The sequence below is a fragment of the Fistularia commersonii genome, chromosome 27, assembly GCF_037954325.1.
Source record: "Fistularia commersonii isolate RoL2024-O1a breed Wild chromosome 27, RoL_Fcom_v1.0, whole genome shotgun sequence".
Lineage (NCBI taxonomy): Eukaryota > Metazoa > Chordata > Actinopteri > Syngnathiformes > Fistulariidae > Fistularia > Fistularia commersonii.
Genome location: NC_141310.1, coordinates 2127863 through 2149723, shown reverse-complemented (window position 1 = coordinate 2149723; position 21861 = coordinate 2127863). Strand labels below are relative to the sequence as shown.

General features: G+C 40.4%; 1 protein-coding gene across 5 annotated transcripts; it reads left to right on the top strand.

The window, feature by feature from the left end:
• The first annotated feature begins 576 nt into the window (after positions 1 to 576).
• scube2 (signal peptide, CUB domain, EGF-like 2) lies at positions 577 to 21335 on the top strand. Of its 5 annotated transcripts, none has more exons than XM_086175149.1 (23): positions 577 to 801; positions 1204 to 1320; positions 1521 to 1646; positions 2003 to 2137; positions 2879 to 3004; positions 3187 to 3303; positions 4524 to 4613; positions 5241 to 5357; positions 5476 to 5598; positions 6290 to 6400; positions 6568 to 6690; positions 7058 to 7174; positions 8608 to 8697; positions 8845 to 8967; positions 9827 to 9994; positions 10326 to 10532; positions 15700 to 15870; positions 17080 to 17247; positions 18326 to 18487; positions 18617 to 18814; positions 19258 to 19410; positions 19535 to 19614; positions 20102 to 21335. In XM_086175149.1, exons 1-23 carry the CDS (start codon positions 714 to 716, stop codon positions 20246 to 20248), a joined length of 3057 nt encoding a protein of 1018 aa, XP_086031275.1. In that variant the 5' UTR covers positions 577 to 713; the 3' UTR covers positions 20249 to 21335. The 5 variants fall into 5 exon arrangements, with proteins under 5 accessions (XP_086031275.1, XP_086031276.1, XP_086031274.1 ...); XM_086175150.1 differs by having other exon boundaries at positions 6284 to 6400; positions 8608 to 8679; XM_086175148.1 differs by having other exon boundaries at positions 6284 to 6400; positions 10329 to 10532.
• Positions 21336 to 21861: the final 526 nt, after the last annotated feature.

Below are 21861 nucleotides of genomic sequence, written 5' to 3'. Positions count from 1 at the left end.
ATGAAGGAACGAGAATTATAAACGAAACTATGGTTTCGACAAACCAGTAAGTGCGTTGCCTAGCAACCGCATTGTTTGGCTAGCGTTTCTGGTTCATAGTGAGCTGGATAGCCTTTGATCTCAGTAACCTAATGGAATATCACTGGCTTGAATCCCTCGTTTGAGTTTGTTTTGGTTGTTTCATACGTTTGCGGTACGTTTAATACATTCGACATGACACTGGAGCACACGCCAAACGTTCATCGGACTTCATTTAGATCAAGTGTACTGGAACAGAAAACGGAAATCAGGTTTCCGGCCTTCAGAATAAAATAATGTTCCCAGTGTAAACGTCACTCTGTTTTACAGAGGTCATGCTATTTCCGGTCCTTCGTTGGCTGCTTTCGTGTCCTAATGCAGCTTTGCAGCCATGGCGTCTTCTCTCTCGCTCTCTCTCTCTCTCTCTCTCTCTCTCCCCCTCTCTCTTTCGCTCTCCCTCTCTCTCTCTCTCAAAGTGTACGCGCACACACGCACGCTCTCATTCTTGCTCTCAAACACATACACACACTCACCCCGAGACACACACATTCACTATCACTCACTCCTTTTCTCTTTTCAAAAGCCCCTTGTGAGGCAGATTGACAGGCTAGAATGAAAATGAGGCGGACGCTCGGTCGCGACTTCAGTGCGTACGCGTCCTTTTGAGGAGACCTCTAAACCTGGATCGTATCACCATGGGAGCTATTTGGGCTACAAGGGACTTTTGTTTGTTTTTGCTCTTGTTAAATAGTCGCCAAAGCGTAGCGCTTCCAGAGATTCGAGGTAGGACAATAGTGTGCGTGTGTATGTGCGTGCGTGTATGCGTGTGTGTATGTGTTTGTGTGTGTGTGTAAGAGAGAGAGAGAGAGAGAGAAGCAGACTGGTACTTTACGCACGCTTTCAGGAGTGCGCTCTTGTTTCCACTTTGCCGATTTTGTACTTTTCGCGTGTCCTTGATGATAAAAACGTCTGTTGATTCACACAATCTCCATTCCCGCGTAAGACTGCAGTGCAACTTTTATTTTGTGTGCCTGATCAACTTCCAGGAAAGTTTTCAGTATTTTTTTTCCATATTGTTTGACGTTTCTGTCTTTGTAACACGATACTGAAACGTGACGATCCCACAACCGCATGTAAACTCAATGTCGTTCTCATAATCTACAAGACCTGTGTGGTTTTCAACAGATCCATGTGCAGATGGAAGTGATAGCTGTCACATTGATGCTATTTGTCAGACCACTCCGGGCTCATACAAATGCACGTGTAAAGCAGGCTTTAAAGGGGATGGAAAGCACTGCGAAGGTAACGTTGGCTTGTCTCCTTTCATTCATGATGACACTTCCCGATCCATCCAGGTGTCAAACTGATATTTCAAAACAACAGTGCAGTACTGTGCAACTACAGAAATGCACAATTGTCAGTAATGGTTTGTAATTGTAATTTTTTTTTTTTTTGCTTCTTTCTGGAGGTTTACATTGATGTGTACCGTGTTTGCCTTTCAGACATTGACGAATGTGACTTGGACTACAATGGTGGTTGTGTACATGAATGCAACAATATACCAGGGAATTATCGCTGCACATGCTACGATGGCTTCCATTTGGCACATGATGGGCATAACTGTTTAGGTAAGATCATTTTATGCTGGTGTTGAACTTTAATTCTTGACAGACAGCTCCATAAGACGTAACGACAGAGCTCACATTTGTGTTGGCTCCACATAAAGTTTCTTGCACTCACTCACAGTCCTGTGTTTGTGTCCTAACTTGTAAACTCTTCAAAATGTAGCCTAATACAAACAGTGGTGGTTTTGCTCGTGGTATGACTCAAAAAGACTGATAAATATTTATATTGGAAGTGTGATGAGAAAAATCTTTATTTACATTTGCACAAAACAGGAAAACAACCTCATTTCATTCTGATATCTGAAGAGAATAGGTACTTCTCTTCAAACTATAAACACTGTTACTTTGCTGGTCTGTAGATGTGGATGAATGTAAGTTCAACAATGGAGGGTGCCAACACACATGTGTCAACACCATGGGCAGCTATGAATGCCGTTGTAAAGAGGGGTTCTTCCTCAGTGACAACCAGCACACATGCATCCACCGCTCAGTGGGTGAGTGTACAAAACACTTGTTTGTTAAATGCATAGCTGACGCATGAGGGCTCATTTAAAATGTGTTTTTAAACATCTCGAGTCTCTGAGACTTTTAAACAGCTGTTGATAGAAGTCTTGTTTATTTATGTGCGTGCTTATGTATGGTGATTCTATCGAGATGTACTCGGCAACTTTTACAACCTTCTACAGACAAGATTGATGACCCAATGAGAGGTGACAGGTTTAAGCTGGCTTCCGTCACCCAGCTTTCATCCGCAGCAGCAACATGCTGTGAGAAAATGATGTCTGTGTCCCAGAGAACAAAATAAGTTCTTCACTGAAAAGTTCTGGTCTATGTAGTCTGTGCGACAGAAGCGACTGAAGTGCCTGTGTGCTTTCCACTCCATCGGGTCCTGACAACCCTTTCAAACATAGTGGACTGAGCTGCTCACAGCATCTATGTAAATGGTGTTACATATCTCTTTTTTTTCCTCTCCAAATGTAATTTTAGGATATTGAAGATATGACTGCTTCATTGTTTTCAAAGATTGGCTTTAGAACAGCTTCTGCTTCGCGTGCGGGATGTTATATTCTTTCCAAAGGTGCTAAAAATAACACAGTAGTTGATTTTTCTGGATTGTGTTAAATGCGTAACAACAATTAGTGTGTGAAGTTGGCCAGACTAATCTGTCACTGCCTTTGTATGTAGTCGGTCAGTCACTGTAGGAGAGCTTTATTGTGTACCTCTCTCGATCCCAGAGGGCCTCAACTGTATGAATAAAGAGCATGGCTGCGCCCACATCTGCAAAGAGACACCCAAGGGGGGCGTAGCCTGTGAGTGTCGTCCAGGGTTCGAGCTGGCAAAGAACCAGAGAGGCTGCATCTGTATGTGCTGAACGGTGCACACTGATATTCTCACACACACACACACGCACAAACATGCACACATGCACACACGCACGCACACACACACACACACACACACAGACACACACATTTGGCTTCATTTGGTACACTGACGATTTGAATGTCTTGCTCATAGTTCTATGTTGTTGTTGACCTGGCAGTAACGTGTAACCATGGCAACGGGGGCTGCCAGCACACTTGTGAGGACACAGAGAACGGGCCCATATGCAAGTGTCACGTCAGGTATGCCCTGCAGCCTGACAGGAGGTCATGTGTAGGTAAGCAAAATGACTTTGCTCCACATTCTCCATATGCATACAGGCATGTAAACATTTTTCAAATGTAACTTTTTACTCTTCTCCCTCACAATGGCCTTACAATTATAACTCTACATCAATACGACTCCTTCATCATAAAAGTCACTAAAATGGATGACTTCATCTTTATGCCCCTGTACACTACCACATTCTGTTCTAAGCCACAGATCGCATATCGTCACAGGGCACAAACTGAACATTATAGTGAAGGGGGCAGGGCTGTCATGTTTACACTAAATCGGTTGACTAATTCCTTCTTCCACCAGGATTTTTCAACAAAGTTGCAGAACAGTGCTCAGATTTTTATGACTACTGAATATTAAGTTCTATACATTTTTATAAATATATCAAGAGACAAAAAAACAAAAACAAAAAAAAAAAATACAAAGCAAAACAAAAACCACTCAGATCTCAGTTTTAGAAGAAAAAATTTTGCTCTTGCTTAATAACCTATTTTTTTCACAAGTACCCTAAAAGTTTGTCATCTAAAACCCAACAATCCTATAGCAAAGAAGCAAAAAAAGTAATTTTGTATTTGTCACATTGCTGGTAGTTGGACCAGTTGGGCCAAGAGGCTGCAGAAATACATGCACCTCTCAGACAGTTTTAGCTCTTCCCTTTTCAAAGCTACTTAATAGGATACAGAGGGGCAAAACTGGTTATTAAAATAGGATAAAAGAGTATCACGTCATATTTCTCATGAAAAATAAGAGAGACTAAACCACAACAAATGGAGAGTTAAAGCCAGGGCCAGACTGGTTTCAAACTTTGTTTCTTTAGGAAAGCAGAAGATATCTTGATGTATGAATAAACACAAAGTAACCGTGAACATCTTTCAATGTCAGTTTTGGTTCTGCAGGATAAGGATCAGCTAGATCAGGTTGTATCTTTCCTCCCAGATGCTTTGAGTATATTTGATTCCGCTGGGTGTATGCGTGTGTGTGTATGTCCAGGGATATCACTGCAAGCTTGTCTCTAGATCCACTTTCTTGCTGTGCTGTATTATCTGTCAAAAGCCAAGCCACCACAAGCTGAATATCACAAGTGTTAACATGCACTTGGTTGCTGAAAGGTGACCACCATGAGCGCTCAGCAGATGACTTTGAATCTGAAAGTACAGTTTGAACAACTTTTGTAAAACCGATGAATTTCTGAAACCGTTCCTTTTGTCTGTGTCACAGAGCGAGATGAATCCACCACAGAGTCCTCAGACCATAATGCAACATCATTCACCGAGGTGGACAAACGGGTTAAACGGAGACTTTTAATGGGTAAATATTTCTCTAAAATCAGGATTCTATTTTTGCACCTGAGTGACTCAAACCAAATAAGGCTAAAAACATAACTGTCCTATATATGACAGCATGTTTAGCTACCTGGAACCACTGGGGTGTTTAACAGGGGAGAGCAGAAATGTCTAGTAAACCAGGGCATTCCACAGTCTTTTGAGCAAACTGTGAAATGACTATCCGCTCGCTCTCTCGCCCACAGCTTCCACCCTGGAGCATATGCATTTGTGACAGTGTGGTACATTTCACGTTTTCCTCCCATTTGGGAAGGGCAGCGTGTGAATCTTTTCTTGTATAGTTAGTATTTACCAGTTGTGTGATTTCTGTTTCAAAAGAGATCGCACCACAGCAACCATGCGTTTATTGAAGAAATAAACATGTATATATAAAGAAATACAAAATTAAAAAAATCCTCCTTAAACCCGCTATGTCATATGGACAGAAAAAATTGGTGTAGAAAATGTTGTTGCTTTTTGTGGCCACTTTATTTAAGGCCTTTGCAGTGTTTTTTCTTGACCTTTGCTATTACCGTATTGGGTACTTGGAAGATCATATCTGTACCATTTGATGGTGGAAGATCTTTTATGATGCTTCATTCTGTAATTTTAGAGACCTGTGCTGTGAACAATGGGGGATGTGACTGCACTTGTAAAGACACATCTACAGGTGTGCGCTGCAGCTGCCCTGTTGGCTTTACCCTGCAGCCAGATGGAAAGACATGCAAAGGTCAGACTGCCCATTCAGCAAAAACCTCCACAGAGAAAAACGTGCAAATCACAGTATAACCAATCATCTCTCCTCTTGACCGTCTCACCAAAGTTATCATATTCTCTCTCTTCTGTAGATATTGATGAGTGCGAGCTTCACAATGGGGGCTGCGATCACTTCTGCAGAAACACTATTGGCAGCTTTGAATGCAACTGCAGAAAGGGCTTCAAGCTACTGACAGATGAACGCTCTTGTCAAGGTAGAAAGCATCCAATTGCATTCTTCAAACTCAATGTACAATAAGCTCAAGGCATGGAAGAACGTCATGATAGAATTACTGGAAGAGAGAATGTGATGTAATTTTTTCTTATGCTTGTCCAGAAAATCTTGCTCTTGAGCTGAGGTAATCACCTGTCATCAGTAGATTCCCAGCAGATGTTATTTGGGACGCATTATCAGTTGTTTACCTCAGTGTCCTTGGATGCTATTTGCTTTCTTCTTGTAATACATCCTCCTTTGAGTCTGAAGGATATTCGGGGCATTCATAGTCCTTAAAACTCCAAAGAGACTTTTTCTTAAATTAAAAATACCTTTGTTCTCCAATTTTAAAACACTAAAAATATTAAAACCTGCAATGGTTGTGTTAATTCATTATTAGTGACAGCACTCACTTAGTTTGGTCCTTGATTCTTGATTTGGTAAAGACACTGTCCTCTTTGGGCTGTCTTGAATCACTTACATTTAGATATTCTTAAATGCCACCTTCTTCTTGAATGTTTTTGTTATCAAAGGCCTTACAATATTTCACAATGTATGTTGTTCCATTTAGTTGGAAGAGTTGGGATCAGATGCAAATATGTGTGTTTGTGGGTGGGAAATCCCTCCTGGTGAACGTCGCACCTGACTGCCCTGCTATTATGTAATCTGCCTGATTCTGATTACAGATATAGATGAGTGTTTTTTTGAGCGAACATGTGATCACACGTGTGTGAACTCCCCTGGTGGTTTTCAGTGTCTTTGCAACAAAGGCTACACCATGTATGGACTGGCCCACTGTGGAGGTGAGTTGGCTGAGGGCGCTAATGTGTATGTTCACTTACAACTTGAGAGAAACACACAAGTACTCAAATGTCATGTCCGTCAGACATTGTCACATAATTTATTAAAACTCAATGACTAGTGGCTGAACAAATGGAACTCTCATATAAAGTTTCCTCTCGTCTCTCAGATATAAATGAATGCAGTGTGAACAATGGTGGTTGTGAGCAGGGTTGTGAGAACACCATGGGTGGATTTGAATGCTTTTGCCTTCCTGGCTATAAGCTACACTGGAACAAAAAGGACTGTGTTGGTAAGCCAATGCCTCTACCACATATGAGGCTGTCTCTGTGAATATTGTGTGAAAAAAACAACAACAACACAGCATTGCACATTTTGATGAAAACTTTGGGGACAAAAACAGGAGATACTTTGAATTCTGTTCTCTTCTCTCTTCTGATTTTCTATCACTTGGTTTCCTTGTTCCTAAGTAACCTGTTGGTATTGCTATTATGATGCCGGGATATTTTTGTGGTTCATTTGGTTGGACACCTGTGTGTGTATGCGCGTGTGTGCGTGTGTGCATGTGTGCGTGTGTGCGTGCGTGCGTGTTCCCTCTCCGTGTCCAAGTCAATAGCTTTTTTTTTTTACTGCGGAGTTTTACTTTGGTATCTATTTAGAAACCGAGGGCTTACCACCTGCAAAACCCCCCTCCAAACCCACACTGAACTGTAGTAAGCAGGAGGGAGGGGATCACTGCTTCCTGACATGCCAGTCCCAAGTTCATATCAGCAGTGGTGAGTTGAACTAACTATATTCTTATATAATGTGCACTATTCTAACCTTAACGTATTTTTCATATGGCAGTCCTGTTATATCAAACTAAATTCATTTTAACCTTTGAATATTTTCCTGCATATAATGGTCATGCGATATGAACAAAATTCTATGGTATGAAAAATGTGATTTTAATTAACTTATTTTTTTAATTCCTTCATTACTGTCTTCTTTTCTCATGTGCTGCACTGTGCTGGAATTGTGATGCATGCAGTCTCAAACATAAACATGCATGTTAGAAGTGCAGAAATTTGTCCAAGCCTTGATTAGACTAAAGTCAAATATGAACCAGTTCAGCCCTTGATGGTTAACCTTTGTGGATTACTCAACACTTCCTTCATCTGTTTCACATTGAAAGCCTTCCAGCACTTAAACAGGCGTCATCGTTTCTCTATTATTATGTCGCTGCGGTTGTAAGCTAGCCAAAGCAAAAAAAAAAAATCATCTCCAGTCATAATCCAAGTGCAATTTCCATTTTGTCTGTTGAACACACTAAATTTTAACATGCTGTAAAGATTATCGGCAGGGCTGAAGTGAGGAGGCGGCAGCTGCTGGAGGGCTTGTACAGAGGGGGATCTGCAAAAAGTGTTGAGCTAACCACCAAATTTAACCACCATCTCTGCGTCTATGATTTTTGAAACACTGTAAGTCTCTTTTTTTAACAGGAACGGTCTCCCTCAAAAATTAAACATACTTGCCTCTTTCACTTCTCAGTTTCTTTATTTGAGAGACATTAGCCTTAGAGATGTCTGCTTTGTCAAATTTATAATAGGACTCAATGAGTCTTAAAGCGCTAAGAATTTATTAGAAATCATTGGCCAGTTACCTAAGATAACCAACGGACTTAGTTGTCTGTGGTCCCATGAGGGAATCATTTCTGTATGAATTTTTCTTCATGAAACTTTTTATAAGGACGTGTGGTGGGATAATGACACTTATAAAGGCCACAATTTTTGGAAAGATTCATTTATGTATTTTTAATACAACTATTTGGCCCATAAAGCATCCAATAAGCCTTCATCTATATTACTCAGACATCTGTCTGGCTGATTTCTTCAAAGTCCATCAGCTCACACCAGTATGATCTGGCTAAGTAGAACAATACGACACAGGAAAGTATATCCACCTTTCTTAGAGTGAACAGCAACTTTCAAAGTCATAAGCAACAATACGGACAGGTGTATCACCTTATCCAGTGTTTTTTTTTTTGTTGTTTTGTTTTGGAGATTCCTACAAACAACGGGTCAGCAAGTCAACTCGGTTGTATGGTCAGAAGCATTCTGGAGAGCAACACTTCATGTTCCAACATGCTGCCTGTTTGTTCTTTCTGACTTTGTGGTCCTAACTTTTGTCCATGTTGGTCCGTGTGTCATGGCCTCTTGTGTGTTTTCAGGGACGGAGGATTCCTATACCGTGACCTGTGGAATGCCTCTGCCCTGCTTGGCTGACACACAAAAGAACAACAGTGGGTTGTATTGCTTGGGCAAGTACAAAACATGATAGATTTACATCAGCTTCACTCTTTACGCTCTGCCACACAAAACAGTAAATCAAAAACAACTCCTTCTTGGTATGTATTCAGTTGATGTTTAAGCCGATGAAAATAAGTCTGTGTTTCTCTGTCCCGCAGGTCCAGAAATGTCCAGTGTTCCCCGCATTAAGACCACAGCAACATTCAAGTCAGGAACTACAAAGTGCAATTTAACACCAAGTCAGGAGCGACTTAAGGAGACCGTGAACTCACCACGCTCAGGTACAAATCCTTGCAATAGTCTAATTTTAAAAAAGACTCACAATGGAAGATTTAGATTACAGATAGACAAATATTGCGATTCTCTTTCCTCATGTTTCTTGTTAAAAGACTTTCTGGGTTTACAGAGAACTGCCAGGATATCGAACCACAAGGGTTAGAAAATAAAGCAGACCTGAAAGCTGCTTCGAAGTAAACCAAAAACCAAAGGCAAATGTGTAAGAAATCTGTGGGGAAAGTGATGTGGTTTTGAGTGTCTTGAATGTTACAGCACAGTACTTTGGCTGGCACTGACAAGGGAGGATGTAATTTGCAATAGCATTTCTGTTATGTCTGACCTAGCCATCAATCAAATAAGTCCCCGATTGAAGGATTATTTTGGTTCTTCAGAATGGTTTTGCTTCCCTCAAAGGAAGCGACAAGGCATATGATGGTTTCACAGGAACAGAATGGTGACAGTAACATCTTATTTTCTTATAGTTCTCAGGCTGTATGCACAAAGAAGGCTGTGTTAAGGGCAGAACGTTTACCCCAAGATACCAAAAATATATATTTCCTGTAAGGCTCCATATCCATCGAGGTCATTGTTATGGGTTACTGATTTTCAAAGAAATCCGTTATAGACAGATTTTCTGTCGTTCAAATAAAGTAGCATTGAATGGAGTTTCTCAAGACTGAGTCTTCTAGAGCACCACATAAGAACCTGTAATCTAGATAGATAATAATCACAAAGGGGAGGCTCTTTTTATCGAAATACTTTGCAGCAATACAGTCTTTGACACTGCGTGATTGAGTGTATTGTGCACAGTCTGCTGTGTGTGATGTGGCTTTGTTGAATGATGATCGTCTCTCATGTCCACAGATAGCAGGCTTTTCTCCACTGAAAATATCCAATTCAGCTATGTTAGCCTCCGCTGCACCTCCACTGGACAGCGAGCACGCAGTCGTCACGGCAGGAAGGCTGGGGACGAAGATGGCTCGTCCATCACAGCTGAGTTTGAACTGGATGTGAACCTAGAGGAGGTAACAGGTTGGTCTCTGCCTGCCTGCCAGTAAACTTCGCTTCTTGTTCTCCAGCTCTTTCTTCCATGGCTATCTTTCACGTAACTCAACCAAACTGTTAAAAGTATCTCCTGTTTTGACTTTGCTTTGTGGTGGTGGGCTGAAGTTTGGGGTAATGAGTCAAGGTGACTTTAATTCTGTCGTAGAAATGGTGGTTAAGGCTCCTCCCGTGACTTAATGGAACACTTGTTTGTGTGCATGTAGGTCTGCATGTGAGCACTCAGGCATCCAATGAGTTACTGTAAAGTTATGCAAGAAACCATTTTTCTCTAAAGACATTTGTGTTATCTGGTACTTAGCAGAGAGCTGTGACCTGAACTGTGTGCGTCGGCGGTCAGAGAAGCGGCTAAGGAAGACTATCAGAACTCTGAGGAAGTCGATCAACCGGGAGCAGTTTCATCTCCACTTTGCTGGGTCCGACTACGAACTTGCAAAGAGTATGGGTCAGCCAGCGGAGATGCCAGGACACTGTTTGGCAGGACAGGTGCTGGTCGGCAGAAAGTGTGGTGAGTTGGGATTTTGTATTTACTTTGTATTTACAGAAATCACCTGTGCTGTAACATTTCTTATATCAAAAGGCTTTCGGTGTCTGTACACAGTAGGCCCGTAGTCATGTCTGAGTAAATAAAAAAAGTCCATCTATAGGAGGTATATTTAGACAAACTTGTTAAATGATTAGATTCTGAGCAGGTGTTGGCCAGACCAATGCCATATTTGGTTCGTAGTCATGCTGTAATGAGTCAGTTGGAGGGGAGAGCGAGGTCGTATAGGAGAACAGAGAGGCTGTTGTTGTTCCTCCAAAATGAGATCTTCCAACATCTTGCTTGTATATGAATGTAAAATGTGGACTTCGTGGTAGCTGTTGCTGCTCAGCTGGGTTATACATATGATTTGCAATGGAGAAAACGTTCATTAGGTAAGGCCGCACACTGTCAGTGTTAATGAGCTGAAGGCTAGCATATGTTTTCTTTGGCTCTTGTCACTGTGTGCCCCAAGTTTCAGGCCTCACACTGAGTTTGTTCTTCAAGACAACAACTTTTCATGTGTGTTTAGGTTTTTCTTTTTTTTACTTTTTTGAACCATCATCTTCTGATGACTGACAAGGCTGATTAAACCAAAACAACTTAGCTATTCTGCAGAGACTTCAGACGTTTGTTTAAAGTTGTCACAGCAATGAACCAACCCATCTGCTTTGCAGTACATATATCTTCCTCCTATCACCAAATTCTTGGTCCCCTCATTTTAGCTATTCTCACTGTTTTCATTGTTGTCAGCGGACATGAATCTACTGTTGTTCCATTTTACTGTTTCTTTTTTCTTCCCCAAAATCACTCACTAACATACGTCTTAAGCTTGATGATTCCCTAACTCCCCGGCTACACTTTCCGGTCAACATTAAGCAGTCTATTGGCCATTGCAGGGGTGCAGACATGTAATTTGGAAGAAGAGGAGGGGGGCTGAAAGGCATTCTTAACCTCCAACTCTTTAAAGTAGCTATATTTTCCCCTCCTCCCCCCTACTCCCGCTCTGGCTTAACTCTGCAGTATGGTTCTTTTCAGTTTGCCCACTCCATTGAAAACCCCATTTGAGACTTGTTCTCACAGTGCCACAGTGAGTGTCCCTCCATGACAACACAGCCTCCAGTGCATTTGGAGAAATGGACTTTAACTTCCTTTCACTCTTAGAAGCATTTTCTAGTCTGGTTTAGGGATGTGCTTAGTTTTACTGATCAATTTTATGTCTGTTTAGTAAAATAATGTTTTTAAAGAGAACGTGTAGGTAGCTTTTTTGGCACCTGTTTTATAATCGTCAGTATTTTTTTAGCATAACAACTTGAAGCAGCATCCAGCTGATTTTAGCGTCAAAAATATAACAACTTCAAGCAGGATGATGATTAAAGAGCTGCTGTGTGAAGCAAACTTCTTTGCACCACTTTACGTCACACCTTTTTTATTCAATTTGTTTGCATGTTTGTTTTAACGCTGAAGATGTTTAGGAAGTGCTGTTGATTCGAGCTGGCAGTTTGAGTGTTGTGTCCCCCTGCCTCCCAGCTGGGGCCACTTTGCATGACCCCCAGCCACTAAACTGATAAAGAGAATTGACTTCAGCCACACCATGGGAATCAATTAGCATCAGCTGTTTGGGCCTCTGCTTGATGGGCGTAAGCAGTGATTGGGCCAAGCAGAATGGGGGGATTCAGAAACCTGACCCCTTTTATTGGGTTCAGCTCCTTACCACTGTGATACCGTAGTGTTTTCCTATGTCATCAAGTCGGCAAAGACTGAGGACTTGAATAGAGGTGAAAGGTCTTTTAAACCTCTTTGGGGCCATCAATTCGAGGACTCTATAGAACAGTTCTTTGCATTTGAAAGGCTTCAAGGTTTTTTTTTTCTTCTTCACTTTCACTCTGTCTCTTCTCTCACTGCTTCCCTCTGTCAAATAAAAGCTGTTTAGGGACAATACTATGATGGCTCCTCATGGTCTTTCAAAAGAAACAATGGGCTTCAAAAATTGAGAGAATTACATTTTCACACTTTAAAGGAAAATCTAACAATCTGCTGAGCTACATATAATTGATCGATGTTAAATCTTTTGTGTGCTGAGCTTTGAGAGATGGTGGTTTTCTTCATACAGGCGGCTCAAAGGTTATGACTGAGGAACATGTGAAACTAAAGGCCTTGGAGATCCATTGATTTATTCTGCTGCTTTTGTTTTCAAGTCAAGATCATAAGACTATCAGACGGTAATTACCAAATTAATTACAGACATCACTCTGACTGGGAGGAACTTGGGTCCCTTTTAATTAAGACTTTGAACTCTTTGAGATAAGAGAGAAATACGCTCTTTGATTTGCTACTGTGTTCACTTTAAAAGGAGACTGAGTCGCTTGCGGTAAAGTAATTACCTGATGCACAGCCATGTTTCATCAAGTGCTTGGCTGTGTCAGTTATGGGGTACAGTTGGAGATGTGAAGGAGTGCTCTTTGTTTGTTTTTCTTTAATGTTCTGGCTCGGTTTGCGTCAGCAGTTTCCAATCCTAGCATTTCCAGATTTTTCTGCGTCCCACAGTTGTTGAGTGGTGTAACCTTAGAAACGATCCAGACCAATGTAAGTCCTGTCCTGTATGTAAGACTGTGAATTGATTGTGCTAAAACTGTGAATGCAGATCAACATTCTACATATAACATTGGGTATTTGCTATTCAAGGAAAGGCTCTGGAAAATTGTCTTAAAATGTATCCGTCATAAACATGACTGTGTACATACTGTACCTTAGTTATTTAATCACTGCTTAAGCACTTCTGGTTAGAGGCAATCTGCATTTCGTTGCCTTGTAACCGTACATGTGCATTGACAATAAAGTTGAGTCTAATCTAATGTATGTATGCTCCGTGCTGAAATCATGTACCATAATTGAGTCACATCTCACGTTTCTTCTTCTTCGTCGTCGTCTACTTTCGGCTTTACCCGTCAGCGGTCGCCACAGTGAATCAACTTTCTCCATCTAACCCTATTCTCTGTATCCTCCTCTCACTACATCCATAAATCTTCTCTTTGGTCTTCCTCGAGACCTCTTGCCTGGCAGTTCTAATTCCAGCATCCGTCTACCAATATATTCTTTATTCCTCCTTTGTACATGACCCAACCATCTCAGTCTGGTTTCTCTGACCTTCTCTCCAACACGTCTAACATGTGCTGTTCCTCTGATAGACTCATTCCTGATCCTATCCATCCTGGTCACTCCCAAAGAGAACCTCAACATCTTCATCTCTGCAACCTCTAGGTCTGCCTTCTGTCTTTTCGTCATTGTACAGTATCTAGGCCTTACAGCATCGCTGGTCTCACCACTGTCTTGAACACCTTTCCTTTATTCTGGGCGATAGTCTTCTATCACATAGTACCCCTGACACTTTTCTTCACCCATTCCAACCTGCTTGGACACGTCCCTTCGCCTCTTTTTCACACTCTTCGTTGCTCTGGACTGTTGACCCCAAGTACCTGAGATCTCCCAGCTCCTTGATCTCCACTCTCTGTAGCCTCACCGTTCCCCCCGAGCTCCTCTCATTCACACACACATATTCTATCTTGCTGCAACTAACTTTCATTCCTCTCCTTTCCAGAGCATACTTCCACCTCTTTAAGTTTTCCTCTACCTGTTTTCTGCTCTCACTAAAGATTACAATGTCATCTGCAAACATCATAGTCCATGGAGATTCCTGTCTAACCTCATCTGTCACATCTCACGTTTATTCTAATATAATATTCTTACGAGTCTGATTTGTACATTCAAAGCCCCAAGGTCATAACCATTGAGACATTGAGAATGACCTAAAGGGTCTGGGCGGGAACACTTTGTGCCTAGCAGTTCAACTGATGAAATGAAAAGTACATGCATGGATATATTTTGAGGTCTTACAGTTTGGAGAAGTGAAAATGATTATGAGTTATTTTTTTCTTTCTAAATTTAAACCCACATCACAAAAGCATGATAGTATTCAATGTCTGAAGACCACTTATTGAAGATTTTTATAATGACTATCAGTGCTGTCTCTCAGAATCCTTTGTTTTAATTATTTACATGATTTCAACAAAAACCTAAGCCATTATGAATTTATACACACTTATGTAATGTATGATAGCCACTAATTGGGAATTAAATATTTCAATGTGTGTGGGCAATGACTAGATTTTGTCCAAAAGTATTTGCTTTGGGTATTGCTGACAAGTTATCTATCCAAGGTTATTTACTTCATTTGTTAGCAAGGGACAAGTAGCTGTGAGTATTGAGAATGGAAAGTTACACTGCTGAATGCTGCTGAATGCTGTCTTTCCCCAAGGTCAAAGTTAGAAAGAAGAAAACGATGTGTTTGTTTTGGCTTCATTAAACGGCCAAATGTTTTAAATTGACTTTTCCTTATGATCCACCCCTCTATAATATCTGGGAAATGGATAAGTTATTTTCTGTGTAATCCTAGTCACAAAAAAATAAACAACCAGACACATGTGAAAACATGACCTCTGAAGCACAGGTAATAATTTTGTAGTCAATCAAGGATATAAAACACAATACATTTTTTATGGTTTGAATTAAATAACAATATAATTTAGGGTCTGTCCTCTGTTATGTTTACCCTGTAACTTAAGAGGAGTGAAAATCAATGACAATAGCAATATAACCGCACATATGAGAAACGGATACTGAGCAGCAATCTCTCAATTTACTGTGAGCGATCCATATTGTGTTCATCCAGGAGTCAGCTTATGGTCTGGTTTGCTTTAACTTTTAAGTGCTGTATTTATAGTAAAAACCTGCAGTGTGGTCGGAACTGTTTGATTCGCTGTAGCCAAGGGGCAGACATCTTTATTTGTTGATTCATGCCTGCACTTTACATTGTCTGGCTTCCAGTCACATATTTTTGCAGAGAGGTGCTACCTGACACACCAGACACTGATCTGTCTGCTAAACTGACGTAAATTACAGGCGTAGACATCATGTTTGGGTTTCCTAATTCTTGGTTTTTGTTCTATTAGGAAAAATTTACTTATAGCACCAAGCCAGATCAACCACCTTTCAACCAAAGAAGCCACTTGTGGAAAAATTGCAAGCCTAAGTTTAAGTTTGGTTTTGTGAGATAATTCCTCGTGTCCCTCTCCCTCCCCCTGACCTGTCTTAGTGAGCTGTGCTGCTGGCACTTACTATGACGGGGATCAGGGACAGTGCGTGCTCTGCCCTGCTGGAATGTATCAGGATGAAGAGGGACAAATGTCTTGTGAGGTCTGCCCTGGGCCAGAGGGGAGAGAAGTCTCTAAAGTGGTCGGCGCTCGAAACATCTCAGAGTGTGGAGGTAAAACACTGTTTTGAATCAAGATGCTACAAACAATATTGGACTACTTTTCCTTTATCTCTATCGCCAATGCCAATTCCCCATAACTTCTTTTGAACAAAAAAAACCTACCTTCGCAATATGACATTAGTCCCGTTGCCACAAAAAAATCCTCTGGTATGTTGGACACTGGCAATGAGTAAATCTTCTAAGTGTTGTTTGTGCTGCATTACAGATGGTATGTCATAGTCCACTTTGTTGATCAAGACTATCTGCAGACAAAACAGTTATTATTTAGCTTTCTGTAAATCTGAAGCATACATGTACAATTCCTAACTCCATCAGAGATTGGCATGAGCATTTTATGAAGAATAGAGATGGGATCTTGTTGGTTTCTGGTTGGTTTTTGTACAATTAAACCAACCACCTCAATCACCGTCATTATTCATGAGGACATTTTGGTAAAAAACTAATACAGTCACTGTGGATTTTATTAACAACTCAGAACACACTCATTCTTATAGGCAGAACGAGGATAGTTTTCATTCATTGGCTTGGTATTTTAACTGATTTGAACAAACAAAGTTGAACCAAAATAAACCAAGGGCAATAAATCAAAACATCTCGAACAAATAAACACCACAGGCACAGAAGGACACAAAATGTAAATATCTTTTTAGTGAACATGAACTTGACAGGAAGCGATGGTGGCTGGATAGGGATCTCTCCCAGCCAGATGTTCCACTTTGTGTAACGCCACAGACATTTGGTCTTAGATGTTGGAGAAATATGTGCATTCAAAAGGTGAACTTGATTTCATTCAGTTCTGAATAGAAGCTGAAGGAGCCACCATGTTTTGGTCCTCTTCAATGTGGTTATCTGTGGCTTAATCCCAGATCCCATCTCCCCTGACAGACTAAACAAGAAGATTTATCAGTAGAGTCCGAGCGGCGCCCAGTTTGTATTAGTCACTCGGGAGATGCGTTGTGTTAGCAGAGGCGCACTTGCAGATAAATCACAACATCACTCCAACATCTGCTTAAGCTTTGCTATAGGCTGCCTAGTTAAGACTGGTCGGTGTCGTACGAGTGTGCGGATGTGGGTGCTGTTCTGCTTCTCAATAAAAAGATAAGAAAAAAGTCAGACTATCTACCTTTTGATTTTCTTTCCTTTCTTTTTTTTGGTTTGTTTTTTCCAATATTCGGCCGCGTGCTTTGTGTGTTTGTTCAGGTCAGTGCTCCCCGGGTCAGCACTCCCATGATGGCTTCACCCCTTGCCTGCCCTGTCCACTGGGTTCATACCAGCCAGAAGTGGGCCGCACATCATGCTTTGCATGTGGAGGGAACCTGGTGACTAAGCGCAGTGGTGCTGTGACATTTCAAGAGTGTGAGACCAAAGGTGTGGGGGTCATCAGTCTTAATGTTTATATTTCATAAAATAACTCCATTTCACTCACTATTTTTGTTGTTGTATTTTAAATACATAGATAAAAAGGATGTCTGAGGGAAAAATTTCCTGCCAAACAAATTACGCAACCATAAACAGTGGTTTCTAAAACCAAGAGAACAACAAAGAAGTGAATCCAAAAGGTTCAGGTCAAAGTAATTAAATGAATATGAACTCAAATATCTGCTTGATGTCACTGGCATCTGTCATCCCTTTGAAAGGATGGGTCTTTGGCTAATAAACTAAATGTTTTCAATTTTGGCTAAGTAGATTTTAGTCTTTTGAATTGGCGATTGAATAGTGTGGCAGCTTGTCCCGTCTTTCTTGAATTGACAGGAACTCTGCTGCCCCCCACAGCTGTCGTGGAGTTTGTACAAATTAAGAGTCCGACAGCTTGAACCCATAGGTTTTAAGACAAAGACACCGACCTTCAAGTGAAGGGGAAACATATTGCAAGTTACATGTAAAATAAGACTTTCCATTTTAGGAAAAAAAATAAATTTCAGACCCTATTTGGGTCTGAAATTTTATAAATGCTCCCTTTACTGTGGAAAAAAAAAATGGATTAGTTGGATTGACAAAGTAATGGCCAGAAATTATTGGCAATTTAAAACTACCATTATTAATTGTTTTGTATCCTACTAATTTCGAAAATTAATTTACTCTCAGACATTTTTTTATCCTTTCTAATACAGAGGAACACAAAACAGCAAGAAAAGTTTTTTTTTAACCTAAACCGCACTATAAAACCATATATCTATTGATTATCAACTTATAAATCTATATAGTGGGCATTTACAATCAAACAAAATATGACAAACAGCTATAAAAGATGTTAACTTTTCTGTTAGCATTCTGCACAAATGAATTCCCTTTATGGGAAAAAAAATAAGATACATGTGACATTATGCAATAACAGATAATTAAATATGATCATTTTTAAAAACATTTGAATTTCCCTTATGGGGATTAATAAAGTGTGATCTTATCTTAATTAAATGTTCTATGTCTCCTTCCCTGTGGCCTGCAGTTCAGTGTTCTCCAGGACATTACTACAACACCACCACACACCGCTGCATCCGTTGCCCCATGGGCACCTACCAGGGGGAATTTGGTCAGAATTACTGTATTTCATGCCCTGGAAACACCACCACAGACTTTGACGGCTCAACCAACATTATGCAGTGCAAAAGTATGACTGTTTGTGTACCGTGATTAATTTCCATGTATTCGTTTTCGAGCCCTGAATTTTGAATCGTGTAAGTAATACTTGCACACCAGGAACAAAAGGCCTATTTGACACAGCAGTGTTCCTTCACAGACCGTCAGTGCGGTGGAGAGCTGGGGGAATTTACTGGCTACATCGAGTCCCCCAACTACCCAGGAAATTACCCTGCCAACGTCGAGTGCACTTGGACTATCAACCCACCACCAAAACGCAGGATCCTTATTGTTGTCCCAGAAATCTTCTTGCCAATTGAGGATGAATGTGGGGACTACTTAGTGATGAGAAAAAGCTGTGAGTCTCGAAATTAATTCCAGTGGGCAAACAAACAGGCGCGTGATAGGACTGTTTTAAAATGTCTGAGCCATTTTATCGTAGTCACAACAAGGAACATCGTTATGTGAAAGCTGTAGGGGTGGCCAACATGTTCAAATTTTCCACCAGGCAACCTTCTTTCCACAAACCAGCGACTGCCAATATATTCACACTGGTATTGAACCATAAAGCAGTGATGTGTTTCACTAACTATGTCTGACAGTTATTGTGTCGCTGTGCAGTGTAGCTTGCAGGACTTAAAGGACAGACGAGCTTTTTCTTGTCGAATATCTGTGGGTTTATTTATGTGTCAGTTTGAATTATTCACCAGACAGACACTAAAATGTGCAAATTATGTAACAAAAATTTAACCATACATTGCTTGAAGTCTAACACACTACTGTATGTTTTGGATTTCACAGCTCTCTCTAACTCGGTGACAACCTATGAGACTTGTCAGACGTATGAACGTCCCATCGCCTTCACTTCCCGCTCAAAGAGGCTATGGATACAGTTCAGGTCCAATGAAGGTAACAGTGGCAAAGGCTTCCAGGTCCCATATGTCACCTATGATGGTAAGATCAGAGTATGGTTAGACAAAATGTTTTGTCCCTATATGTGATGTGTCCAAGAGTCTATGTTTGGACTGGTTCAAGGTTCCGCACTCAGAAAGTTTTCATGAACTTCCATTTATTTCAGAGGACTATCAAGAATTGATAGAGGATATAGTACGAGATGGAAGATTATACGCCTCAGAGAATCATCAGGAAATTCTAAAGGTATGCATTTTATAGCGGCTACTAGGTAAGAGTGCGTGATGTATTTATTGCTTGTACATTACCTCAAATGACATGCATGTCACTTTGACATAGAGCATGCGCGTCTTATGTCTCTCTGCAGCCGCAAAAAATAATGAACAGAGAAAAGCCAGATTGTTGTGTTTTACTACGATGCCCCCCACAAAGAGCGGACACTCCTCTTGTATAGGATTAGTATGTAATGCCCTCTTTTGGAGGACTGTAGAAGTACAGGGTTTGTTTGCTGCAACACTGAAGTATATTCGTATTCCGGCTTAGTCAGGATAGGAAAATTACAATTTATCAATGATTCTTCTTGATATTTATGCGGCTGAATCGTCAGAAATATGATCTTCTACAATCAACTGTGTGCGTTGTCATTTTTAAGATTATCGGTCAAGAAAACTGGCAACGAGTGAATAATAAGAAAAAAATCCAGTTCTCATGAAACATTACATTTTGTCCCCAGGACAAGAAGCTCATGAAGGCCTTGTTCGACGTACTGGCTCACCCACAGAACTTCTTCAACTATACAGCGCAAGAATCTCGAGAAATGTTCCCGAAATCCTTCATTCGCTTCTTGCGTTCCAAAGTCCTGAGATTCCTTCGTCCTTAAGACAAGCCAGTTTGCCTTCAAGCTCGTGGATACATGGTGAATAGCTAGATTCCACCCACAGTGTCTTCTTTTAGCCACTGTCCAGCTTAAGAGTTGACTGTAGTGATCTGTTTAATGTATAATGGTACTGGAATGGACCACACACCTGATAAAAGTGATCCTGGACAGAACATAGTTAAGACTGCGGACTTTGGATGGGAGCTTTAAACATGTGGCGGAAGCAAATAATACAGAGCTTCAAACTGCATCCTCAGATGAGCATTGGGACTGATTCTGCTGCTTGCTTTACTTTTGATAACAGGATATTTGCAATAACTCTTTACTCTTCTTTAGATTTATAAGTTTCATTATGATGGGGGTGGGGGGTGAGGGGTGGAATAGGGTAGGGAGGTGAGGCGTTCTTTGTATTTCCATGTAATGGTATTCACTTATGTGAATATTGCTAAAGGCTGTTCATTAGAGCCTTTGCCGATAGTGTGGTGATGAGACGCAAATGCAGTAGCTGAGCAAATATACTGAATATGGCATGCAGCGTGTATCTAGTTTTAACATAGGGTATTTTCACAAATACAGCTGAAATGACAGACATAATCCAAAGTTTGAAAAAAAAAAAGTCATCATGGTATTTTGGAAACAATAGCACTACTAACAAGGTAGTGAGGCCACCATCCTGATGAATATTTTGTAAATGATGTATAAATTTTTTTTTAGGTAAAACACTAATGTATTTTAGCAATGACACGCTTTGCAGTATAGAAGTACAGTACTTACGACTTTATTGGTTTTCTCGATCTTGAACAGCCTTTTCAGATTAAAGAAAAATAAAAGAATTGTATTGCTTTATGCATTCATGACACATCACTTGCTCAATTAAGCTTTTGAATTGTGAGCCAACGACCAAAGACAACTGCTTACTTCTAAGAACCGAACACATGAGATTATATGTTTATGAGTAACAGTAATACAGAGTGGGAATAAATGACTTGTAAAATAGAACTGAGCTATTCACCTGTTTTAGATGATACGTGTATGTATATTTTAATGGTTTTGTATATCTAATATGCTGTAAATAAAAATAGAAAACTCATTGTGTCTTACATTTGACATAATTCACTCCTGACATGTTTGCTGTTCTTTCAAAGAGATACAATAAGAATAGCATAAATACAGTTTATTCATCAGTCCAGCTGGACCAGTGCGGGCAGCGTCTGACCTCCAGTGGTTTTACGCATTTCCAGCAGTGGAATTAACTGTACATGTTTATGACAGTTGTCTATGCAAACTGTCTTTCAAATGTGTAATTTTAAAAATATAATCAGACCCATTGTCATTTTTATGCAGTTTCTTTGTTTTTGTTAATATAACTACTTTCTGATTTGTCAATTTCTTGCCAAACTTTCAGATAGCTCTGACTGATTTTACACAATGTATGTGGCACTTGAACCAAACTTTTTTTTTTTAACCCCTAATGTCTTTAACTTAAATTGTTCGGGGGGATTACTTGCTTATTCTTTAATAAGTTTACAAAAAAAAGTAATTGTTACGATGAGTGGCAGATAACTTTAAAATATCCATCCATTATATCCCCAACACTGGAGCCTAGTGTGAAACAT

What these genes read in the sequence shown, in the direction of transcription:
- scube2 (XM_086175147.1), top strand. Translation starts at nt 714, where the DNA reads ATGGGAGCTATTTGGGCTACAAGGGACTTTTGTTTGTTTTTGCTCTTG. An exon ending in TAAACGGAGACTTTTAATGG is followed by an intron (nt 4,614 to 5,240) that starts GTAAATATTTCT and finishes CTGTAATTTTAG; the next exon opens with AGACCTGTGCTGTGAACAAT. An exon ending in GAACAAAAAGGACTGTGTTG is followed by an intron (nt 6,691 to 7,057) that starts GTAAGCCAATGC and finishes GTATCTATTTAG; the next exon opens with AAACCGAGGGCTTACCACCT.